The sequence below is a fragment of the Notamacropus eugenii genome, chromosome 1 (genome assembly GCF_028372415.1).
Source record: "Notamacropus eugenii isolate mMacEug1 chromosome 1, mMacEug1.pri_v2, whole genome shotgun sequence".
In the NCBI taxonomy this organism is placed as follows: domain Eukaryota; kingdom Metazoa; phylum Chordata; class Mammalia; order Diprotodontia; family Macropodidae; genus Notamacropus; species Notamacropus eugenii.
This window is the reverse complement of record NC_092872.1, coordinates 694,227,075-694,238,314: the sequence shown is the minus strand read 5'-3', so window position 1 is coordinate 694,238,314 and position 11,240 is coordinate 694,227,075. Positions and strand designations below refer to the sequence as shown.

The following is an 11,240-nucleotide window of genomic DNA, read 5'->3' as shown; positions in this document are numbered from 1 at the left end:
CTGATCTATATCTTGACACCAGACCCACATGACTATGGAGGAGAAAGTGAGGCTGGTGACTTTGAACAGCCCTCCCTCCTTCATTTAAATTCAGTTCAGTTGCAATTCATGGTATCACCTTCCTGATGTCATGTTCCTCTTTGTGAACAAAGGACAAACAACAACCTGTGAGTAGTCTGAGCTGCCCCACTGAGCAATGTGGCTCCTTCCTCTCCTCCCCCTTTCCCTTCCCTTCCCTTATGCAAAGAATCCAATTCCCATAGGCTGGCCACATTGTTTGAATGCTAAATGTATGCTTGCCTAAAAAACTATTTTACAGAGAACTCACACAGAGCAAGTGCTCACATGGTGGTCAGAAGAAGTGATACAAGGACGCTCTCAAGGTCTCCCTTAAGAACTTTGGAATTGATTGTGAGACATGGGAGATGCTGGCACAGGTTTGCCAACCTTCATTGGAATGGCATGCCTTCATTAGAAAAGGTTTTGTGCTCTATGAGCAAAGCAGAATTCAAGTAACTCAAAAGAAACATGACATTCACAAATTTAGGGAATCTGCCCCACATGTTCATATGGATTATTTGAACCCAACTTGTATTAGATCATTCTGAGCTTGTATTGGTCTGATCAGCCATAGAGAGAAACACTATAAGTTGACTCTAACACAGTGATATCATTTTGATCCTCTTCAAGAATGAAGGACAATCATATAATCACACACACACACACACACACACACACATACATCTCATTTAGTCATTGTTTGGACCCTGTTGGTTCAGAGCAAATGTAAATAACAACCATTTCTGTTCTGGCCAGAAGCCCTTAGAGAATTCCCCTCCAAGACTGATTTTTTTTTTTCACTAGATAAAAGAGATTGTTCATTACCTCATTTCTCACCTAGCTTTAATAACTGAATGGAAGTTGCCTCAGTCAAACTGAGACCTAGGAGTAATCCTCACTTAAGAAGGCAAAGGTCTTCCATGGCATCTGAAGCCATATAAAGTCTCCAGATCTATATCTTGCTACTGGGTCCAGATGACTTTGAAGAAGGAAGTGAGGCAGATGATTTTGTACAGCCCTCCCTCACTTAAATGCAATTCACTTACAAGTCATACTGTCAGCTTCCTGAAGTCATGGTCTTCTTCAAGACCAAAGAACAAATCACAACCTATGAAAACTACCAGACATCCCATAGGAGACCTAACTGCCCACGTAAAGTATGACAACACAGCTCCTTCCTTCCCCTTTCCCTCTTTCCCTGCTTCCATTCCCTCTTCTCCTCCCTTTCTTCCTTCCTCTCCCTCTGTCTACATAGGGTATAATATTCTTACCTGCAGATGCTCTGCCCAAAGGAATGTAAATTTTGATTGCTTGAGCCTCACACAATATCTTCAGATTTTGTAGGCTAGATTTATTGCTTAAGGACCAGAACTTAAACCCAAATCACTCTGGCTCCCACTGATTAACCAAAAATGGGTCCCAGCCACGTCCCACTTGATCAATTTTGGGCAAAGGTGGCTTAGAGTGAATGTCAATAGCAACTATTTCTGTTTTGGCCAGAAACCCTCAGGGTTTTCCCCAGACTGATTTTTTATTTTTTCTCACTAGGTAAAAGAGGCCCTTCTTTGCCTCATTGCTTACCTTGCCTTACCAACTGAATGGGCATTGACTCAGTCAGATCTGAGAAAGACCTCAGCTTAAAAAAGATCAAGATTTCCCACTGCATCCTGGGCCATCTCCAGTTATCCCAATGTATATCTTGTCACTGGACCTAGTTGGCTCCAGAGGAGAGAGTGAGGCTGGTGACTTTTCAGAGCCCCCCCATCACTTAAATCCAATGCATTTGCAAGTCATGGCATCACCTTTAGGACATCATGGTTCTCTTTGAGAATGAAGAAAAAACAACAATAGAAGAGTATTTTTGCTTAGGTATAGGTTGGGTGAGTGGTCTCTGCAGTCCTTTCTAATTCTACAATTCTATGACCTGCCAGCTTTCACCTAATGGCAAGCAAACAAATGACATGGCTCTCAGAGCCTTCCCTGGGGTGTTTGCTTTCCATTGACATCATGCCAAGAATTGACTCCAGAGCAGTGGAATCTTTTTTCAATAGCTATTCCAGGAATTGGGACTGGATACCCTTAAATAAATCTGGTTCAACCAATTTCCTCAAAGCTGGAATAAAGCTAGAACCACATCTGGGAGGAAAGAGAGAAGGACCATTCCAAGAAACCTCAAATTTCATGATATGGTGAATGAATGGAGCACCAGACTTAGAATCAGGAAGACCTGAGTTCAGATCCTCCCTCAGACCCTTGGTTGGTTGGTTGGTTGTTGTCCAATATTCTAGAAGAGGACCAAAATGACATTACTGTGAGTAAAGATACAGCGTGTCTCTCTGTGACTGAGCAGACCAATATGAACTCAGAAGGTGTTACCACAGACCAGGCACAAAAGAGTCCATATGAACATTTGGAGTGAAGATGTCTCTAAATTTGTGCATTTCACATTTCTTTTGAACTACTGCAACTCTAGTTCACTCATAGAGCACGGTGTCTTCTTTGATGTGGGCCCACCATGCTGGGTGGTCCTTTGCCAGTGTCTCCCATCTCATGCAATCAGTTCTGAAGTTCTTAAAAGAAACCTTGAGAATATCTTTTTACATCTGCATTACCTTGGACAAGTCCTTTCCCTTCTCTGGGCCTCAGTGTTCATTCTTGTTCAGTGATTTCTAATATCACTTACAGCTCTAAATCATTCAATCAATCAGAAAGCATTAACAGTTTCGCTACCAAATGCCCTAGAGATACAATGACAGAAAATGAAACCATCTTCACTATAATTTAATGAAAAGAACTTGGGATTTAGAGACAGGATGGACTGGCTGGTCTCAGATTCCCACTGTCTCAGAACTGGAGGGTCTCTTACAAAAGAGATGATATTGTTAAAAAGTGTTTCCATTGAACAGTGACCAGAACATAGTAGGTGCTACATTAATGGGTTTTTTTTCCTTTTGGATATCTATTAAATTCTTCTGCCTTAACAGCAACGAACGATAGCCAAAATAGTTCACTCAAAACTTCAATATACTTTAGTTCAGACCAAGGAAATATTCAAAGGAAATTATTGGATGTTATTGGTATGGAAAAACTGTAAAAGCAGTTATGCTTAAGGATCACAAATCTAGCCGGGATTTTTCACGCTGTAATTCTTTCATTTTCTCAGGCAAAGTCTTGGTCCAGAACTCGAACTTATCCTTCTTAAGGCTTGTTCCCACAGATAATTGCAAATTCAGCTGCAGGTATTCTTCCTTCTGGTCATAGACTGGCCAATGAAAAAGGTCTGCACCATTTGGGTCTCTGGGAGGAAAACCAAACATTTAGAGCTGAAAGGGGCTACCCCCTTAGCAAGTCAAGTAAGTCATTTTAGCTCATCCTTGGAACAAATGAAAAAGCCCAAAAGTAGGGGTCAGATGACAGTGGTAGCACCCATATGGAGATTTGTTCACCCATCCTTAAACAGTTTGGTCTTCATCTTTCATACTGAGACTTTCTAATGTACCAGAGGTAGAAGGTCCAAAGGGTGAAAGGACTCACATAGAGAATAAGTAGTCAGATCAGGATTTCAACTCATCTCATATCTCATCTCAGATATTTACTTGCTATGTGACCCTTTTTGCCTCTCTTTTCTTATCTGTAGAATGGGCTAGAGAAGGAAATGGCAAACCACTTCAGTATCTTTGCCAGGAAAATTCCAGATGGGGTCACAAAGAATCAAAGACAACAATATTGGATTCCAAATCCAAGGCTCTTGCTACTGGTCCTAATGCTTCCCAAAAGGGAAGAGAAGTCATTGAGACTCAAGGATGGTGGTGTGACCTTTTTTCCTTTCAAGATGCCGGTGAATAGGTTGTCTGCCAGAACAATAACACCCACACCTCAAACCCCAGCCATGAATTTGAGGAAGGACTACACTTGTTCAACACTCCTTGACTCTAAGTTGAAATAAATTCTTTTTTCCTGAACAAATTTCAATCAGGGAACTTCTATGTAAATGGGAAATTTTTCTGTGCCTAGGAACAAGTACAACCCACAGGGAAATCAAGGGCTAGCTTTCTCACCCATGACGGGCAAAGTTTGCCCAGTAGCTCATTATCCTGTGGCTCAGGAGTTTTTCCTCTTCTGTTCCCTCTCCTAAAACTAGGAACAGAAAAAGAAACATCTTGGTTAAGGTCAAAGGCAGATTCAAAGGCCTCCTCTCCTCCAGTCCCCAGCTGCAACCACCCAGTTAATCCTGCTCTGGCCACTGATCTTATCTCCCCTTCAATAGTTTCCTTCATGTCACTCTCCTCTCAGAGGACCTCCCAGGGTTTCTCTTGGCCTACTCTGTCTGACTCCATTGCTGAGTCTCTCTCAAAAAAAAAAAAAAAAGAAAGAAAGAAAATAATGCTGCTGGATTAGTAATCAGGAAGACCCAAATTCTAATCCAGTCACAGACACTGAATAGTGGAGTGACCCTGGATAAGTCATTTAATCTCTATCTGCCTTTATTTCTGTGTTAGAAAAATGATGATAGCAATAGCACCTGTGCTTGAGGGTTGTTGAGATGGTAAAAAGAAAAGAGATAATGTGTAACTTGTAAAAGTGTTACATAGATGCTTATCATTATTATATTTGTATTATTATATACTTATTATAATATATAATGCTATCATAATAAAGCATATAATTTTATAATTGCTTTTTGCTATATGTGATTATAATAATGGCATGATCATTAAAATGTTATTTATAATAATTATTATTATTGTTCTAATCTACAATTGCATAGCCATAAAGTCTTTGCCTATGGCCTGTGTCCCACACAATGCCTGCCATTCAAGTCCCCTAGCTGGGGCAGTGCAGACAGGCTCAGCAGCCACTGCTGGCCCATAAGGTCATGAATTCATTGACCATGGCAAGTCATGACACAGATGAAGGTATAAACTGGTATTCCAGTTCTTCCAGGGTAAGAGAAAGAGGTGAAAACAGTGAGAGATTTCCAAAAACACAGATTTGGGGCCATCTACAAACATTAATTCCATTAATTCCAAGCTAAATATGAGATTGTGGTCCAACAATCAACTGCTAGAGAAAATGAAACAAGAATAACTGGAGAAAGGGGAAAGAGGAAGAAAAGGAAGGGAGGGAGAGGAGAGAAGGAGGGAGCAAAGAACGAAGGAGGAAGGGAAGGTTTCCAGCACATTGGACAGATCCGCTGTGCAGGATTTATAGAAGCAAAAGGATAAGAATCAAATAGTAGGATGTGGTGTGACCAGGTAGGGTCTACATCAGAGGACAGGATCAGGACATTACTGGGGAAGCTCCTTCTGGGAAATAAACTCTAGGAAGTCAGAGACTTTCTTATGTATGTTTGTGTCTTCCTCAGAGGTGATCAGAGGGATCTGTGGGTTGGATATACTTAATCAAATAAACTGAATTGGACAGAATAACTGATCCAATCTTCTGATTCAGTTCACCTGAATAATCAAGGAGACTTCCAAGGCTGATACTTTAATCTCCAATCACTCAGTCAAACAGGTAACTATTAATTGCATCCTCTATCGCTGGCACTGTGCCAGGGGCAGGAGATACAAATATAAAGAAGAAAAACAAAAACTCTTCACAGGAAGATGGACCCTTATCCATTGCTTCCTAACAGAACATGGTAGGGCAGAATGAACACTGAATTGGGGGTTAGATCTGCTAACTCTAGGGTATTGGATAATATTACTCCTCTCTCAAAACTTCAGTTTTCCTCCTCTGTACAACACCCATGATAACAATCTCTCCCTTCCCCACATTGCCACCCTTACCCGGGGATTTGAGAAAATCAAATAGCAGCTACATTATAAGTGGACTGAGTGCTGAACATAGAAGCAAGAAAGCACAAGTTCAGATCCTGATTCAGACCCTTAACTAGCTCTGTGACAATTGGCTAGCCAAGAATCACCTTTTTCAGCCTCTGTTTCTTAGTCTGTAAAATTGGGATAACACCAGTACTAACTTCACAGGGTTGTTTTAAGGGTATCAGTTGAGAATGGCACATACAAAGCTCTTTGTAAGCCTTCAAACAGTATATAAATGCTAACTAGATTTAACTATTCTTATTATCATCATTAAATGAACTGATGCATAGGAAGGTGCTTTGTGGAAAGGTAAGGCATTATTACTCATTTTGATGTCACCAGGAGTAACATAGATGATGGAGATGGCAAGCCAGAGTCCCATGGATTCTGTCCCATCTGCCCCCCACCCCAAGCCACACCTTGCTGCTCCATCCCATCTCCACTGCTTACAAGGCACTCCAAAGACAGAAAGCAGCTCATCACCATGGTCTGCCTTCACAAAATCAGGTTTGATGTCCTCAAATACACTTGGTCGGTGCTGAAATTCATAAAAGTAGACTGGAGAGCTGAGACCTAGGCAAACATAAGAAATGCTCACAGTTATGGACACACTGAACCCTGGGCAAGGTCACATGCCTGGGGCCCCAGCCTGATTCTGTCCTTGAGGGAAGGAAGTGGTGGGTGGCCATTAACAGACAAGCTCTTGAAGGGCAGCCCCTTAACAAATATTGTCCCAGAATGATGTTGTGATACAGGAGTGTTCTGGGACCTGGTGTAACAAGACCAGATTCTGACTCTGCTGATGACCAACTACAAGACCTTGGGGGTATCCTTTTACTTCTCTGGGACTGATTTTTCACATGGAAGGTAGAGATAATCATCTCTGGCCTGTCTGTCCCATGGGAAGGGGAGGGGATGAGAATAAGCACTTGTAGTTAAGTTGCTTGTCAGTCATATTTGACTCTGTATGATCTCATTTGGAGTTCTCTTGGCAAAGATCCTGCAGTGGTCTGCTACCTTCTTCTGTGACTTATTTTACAGATGAGGAAAGTGAGGCAAAGAGGGAGAAGTGACTTGCCCATACCTGGTATGTACCTGAGGCCAGATTTGAACTCAAGAAGAAGAGTCTTCCTGACTCCAGGTTCAGTACTATATCCACTGTGCCACCTAGCTGCCCTATGAATAAGCCTTCATAGAGTACCTGCTTTGTGGCAGACATTGTGCTTTACAAATATTGTCTCAATGCAGTATTGAAACAACCTTGTGATGGATGTGCTACTATCATGTCCATTTCATAACTGAGGAAATTGAGGCAAACAGAAGTTAAATGACTTGCTCAGGATCACACAGCTAGAAAGTGTCTGAGTCTGGATTTGAATTCAGGTCTTCCTGACTCCAGGTCTGTGCTCAATCCACTGGGATGAGGTTGTTGTGATGATCCAGGGGGATAATGGATGTAAAGTGTTTTATAACAATAAAACACTCAGTTTCCAGACTTCCCAACCTACAAAAGTGGGAAAACCCACCAAAAAAGTGGGAAAATTCTGTGGGACCTGGGTGAAAAAAAGAGAGCTCCTATTGGTCAGGTCTGGCCCTATCCTCAGGGCAGTGGGGGGTGGTAGTGACAGTGGCAGCAGAAGTGGCAGAGGCTGCATCTGGAGCTCTGGACCCACAGATGGTGGGGGATTGAGCAGTTAATACAAAATCTCTGAAACCTGGGACAGTATACCCACTCCCCCCACTTCTCACTCCTACTTTGGTGAGGGAGAGTCCTACCTTGACAAAGAGTTATAAAGTCAAGTGTTTGGCTGGGGAGTTGAGTGAACATCATAAAGGAACTTAGACTATAGAATCTTACTTTGATGACAAGGAAGATAAGGGCATACAATCAGAAGAAGACAGCAGAGTCAAAGCTGCTACATCAAAACACTTCAAGAGGAATATGAATTGGTCTCATGAGGGCCATGGAGGAGCTCAAAAACGATTTTGAAAATCAAGTAAGAGAAGCAGAAGAAAACTTGGGAAGAGAAATCAGAGTAATGCAAGAAAATCATGAAAAAAAAGTCAAAGGAGCTTGCTAAAGGAAACCCAAAATATACTGAAGAAAATACCTTAAAAAATAGACTAACCCAAATAGCAAAAGTCCAAAAATGAGGAGAAGAATGCCTTAAAAAGCGTACCTAGCTAAATGGAAAAAGAAGTCCAAAAGTTCATTGATAAAAATAATTCCTTAAAAATTAGAATGGAGTAAGTGGAAGCTAATGACTTTATGAGACATCAAGATTATAAAACAGAACCAAAAGAATGAAAAATAGAAGACAATGTGAAAAATCTTCATTAGCAAAACCACTGACCTAGAAAATAGATCCAGGAGAGATAATTTTAAAATTTCTGAACTACATGAAAGCCATGATCATAAAAAGAACCTAGACATCATCCTACAAGAAATTATCAAGAAAAGCTTCCCTGATATTCTAGAAACAAAGTGTAAAATAGAAATGGAAAGAATCCACCAACAGCCTCTGGAAAGAGATATTATAAAGAAAACTCCTAGGAATATTCTAGCCAAATTCCAGAGTTCCAGGTGAAGGAGAAAATATTGCAAGCAGCCAGAAGGAAACAATTTGAATGCTGTGGAAATACAATCAGGACAACACAAGATTTTACAGCTTCTACATTAAGGAAATGAAAGATTTGGAATATGATATTTTGGAGGTCAGAGAGATTAAAACCAAGATTCACCTAGCCAGCAAAACTTAGTATAATCCTTCAGGGAAAAAAACAGTTATTCAATGAAATAGAGGACTTTCAAGCATTCTTGATGAAAAGATCAGAGCTGAATAGGACATTTGACTTTCAAATACAAGAATCTAGAGAAGTATGAAAAGGTAAACAGGAAAGAGAAATCATAAGGAATTTATTAAAGTTGAACTATTTACATTCTAACTCATGAGACTTTTCTCAGCATTAGGGTAGCTGGAAGAAATAGATAGATAGATAGATAGATAGATAGATAGATAGATAGATAGATAGATAGATAGATAGACAGACAGACAGACAGACAGATATGGCACAGGGTGAGTTGAATATGAAGGGAAGATATCTTAAAAAAGAAAATTAAGGGATGAGAAAGGAATATATTGGGAGAAGGAGAAAGGGGGAGATAGAATGGGGTCAATTATCTCAAATAAAAGAGGTAAGATGACACAATGGATGGGAAGAAGGGAGAGATACAAAGGAATGCATGAACTTTACTCTTATCAGATTTGGTTTAATGGGGAAATAACATACACACCTAATCAGGGATCTTACCCAACAGGAAAGTAGGATGGAAGGGGGTAAGGGGGAGGATGATAGAAGGGAGGGCAGATTGGGGAAGGGGGTAATGAGAAGCAAACACTTTAGAAAAGAGAGAGTCACAGGAGAAAATAGAATTGGGGGGGTGGGAGAGAATGGAGGGAGATATAGTTTGTCTTTCACAACACGACTTTCATGGAAGTGTTTTGCATAATTACATATATATAACCTATATTGAATTACTTGCCTTCTCAATGGGGATGGGTGGGGAGGGAAGAAGGGAGAAAATTTGGAACTCAAAGTTTTAAAAACAAATGTTGAAAAATTGTTTTTATGAAATTGGGAAATAAGATATTCAGGCAATGGGTATAAAAATCTATCATGCCCATCAAAAAAGGAAAGGGGAAGGTGATAAGAGGGGGGAATGATTAAAGGGAGGGCAGACTGGGGGAAGGGATAATCAGAATGCATTCCATCTCAGGGTGAGGGAGGAGAAAGATGGGGAGAAAATTTGAAACTCAAAATTTTATGCAAATGAATGTGGAAAACTAAAAGTAAACAAATAAATTTAAATCTTAAAAAATAAATAAACCACAAACATGAAAAAACACCATAAAACCCTCTAAAGGGGTTCTTGAATTTATTTTTAGTTGAGCACTTTTATAACTCGATTTCAATGTACCTGGTTTTCTATCCTATATATTTTTATCTTATACATTTAAAAGGTGTACTCTGGAAGGAATCTTGAACTTTCCCTGGACTTCCAAAGGTGTCCATAATGCACACACACACAAAAGGTAAAAGCATCTGCTTACGAAAATGTGGATCATTATTATTTATTATTATTTGTTCTAATAATAAAATATTACTATATATTATTATATATATAACTATAATAATTCTTATTTGTTAACAATAGTCACAGAGTCCCCCACAATCCCCAGCTGGGTTTAGGTTGCAGAAGGAGAGAAGAAGAAGGAAGGTTTAATCAGGGGGTTAACCAATCTGGAGACTATGGATAGCAAAGCCAGAAGCAGGAGCCTCCTTCTGCATGAGTGTGTGTTTAACACACACCCACTGGCCTAGAGAGGAGACATTCTTGTACTGATTCTAAAAAGGGACAATGCCATACTCACCACGTTGATATTTGGCCACTTTGAGGGAAGGAATAGCAAACATGAAATCCCCCAACATTTCGAGGAATTGAGCTCGATATTCTCCAGGATCCTCAGTATCTTTTAAATACTCTTCCATCACCAAACGCACAAGCTCAGGAGGAAAACCCTACAGGAGACCCAGGAAGAGAGAGAGAGAGAGTAACAGAAAAATGAACTTACCAGTCAGGGGATTGTTTGGGGATATTTATTGGTTGATTGTAAGGAATAAGCAAGGGAGGTAGTTGACACAGTAGAAAAAGCACTATCCCTAGAGTCAAGGGAACCTGAATCCAAATCTGACCTTTGACATGTATTAGCTATGTGACCCTGGGCAAGTCACTGAACTTTGTTTACCTCAGTTCCACATCTGACAAATGATCTGGAGAAGGAAATGACAAACCACTCCACTACCTTTGCCAAGAAAACCCCCCAAAAAGGATACAAAGATTCAGACATGACTCATCAGTTAAAAAACCACAAGGAATAAGCCCACACAAGTTTGTCTGCCATTCATAGGTACTGGGTCTTATTAGGTCACTTTACAACCTCCCCACCAGGGCTTGCTTTTTCAGAGTTAAATTCCTCAAGAAGATATTGGACAACTACATGTTTGGCATGGTATAGAAGGGATGTAGGGCTCAATGAAAGGATAGCTACATGGGGTCCCCAAGGTCCCTTGCCACTCTGTGACAATGAAAGAAGAAAGTCAATGGGTGGAAGGGCCTTCTTTGACTCTCTCCTAGACTATTTCAATGGCCTCCTGATTGTTGCCTGGGCCTCAGATCTCTCCCCACTCCAAACTATGCTGCTCCCATCTTCCATCAAATATAAACTCTTCTGTTTGGTACTGAGAACTTTTAACAACATGACCCCATCCAGGCTTCTTATACATAGTTACTCT

The 11,240-nt window shown here is 40.5% G+C and overlaps 1 protein-coding gene across 2 annotated transcripts in view; it reads right to left on the bottom strand.

The window, feature by feature from the left end:
• Positions 1–2,825: 2,825 nt before the first annotated feature.
• The window catches only part of LOC140521209 (pyrethroid hydrolase Ces2e-like), a 33,559-nt gene continuing 25,144 nt past the window's right edge, over positions 2,826–11,240 (bottom strand). Inside the window, exons 10-13 of one of the 2 annotated variants that reach the window (XM_072635956.1) lie at positions 10,319–10,466; positions 6,336–6,458; positions 4,119–4,197; positions 2,826–3,357 (exon numbers count right to left, since the gene is read on the bottom strand). In XM_072635956.1, the coding sequence (XP_072492057.1) occupies positions 3,174–3,357; positions 4,119–4,197; positions 6,336–6,458; positions 10,319–10,466 (534 nt within the window). In that variant the 3' untranslated portion in view covers positions 2,826–3,173. The remainder of the gene's footprint in view (positions 3,358–4,118; positions 4,198–6,335; positions 6,459–10,318; positions 10,467–11,240) is intronic. The other variant, XM_072635957.1, reaches the window with a different exon arrangement.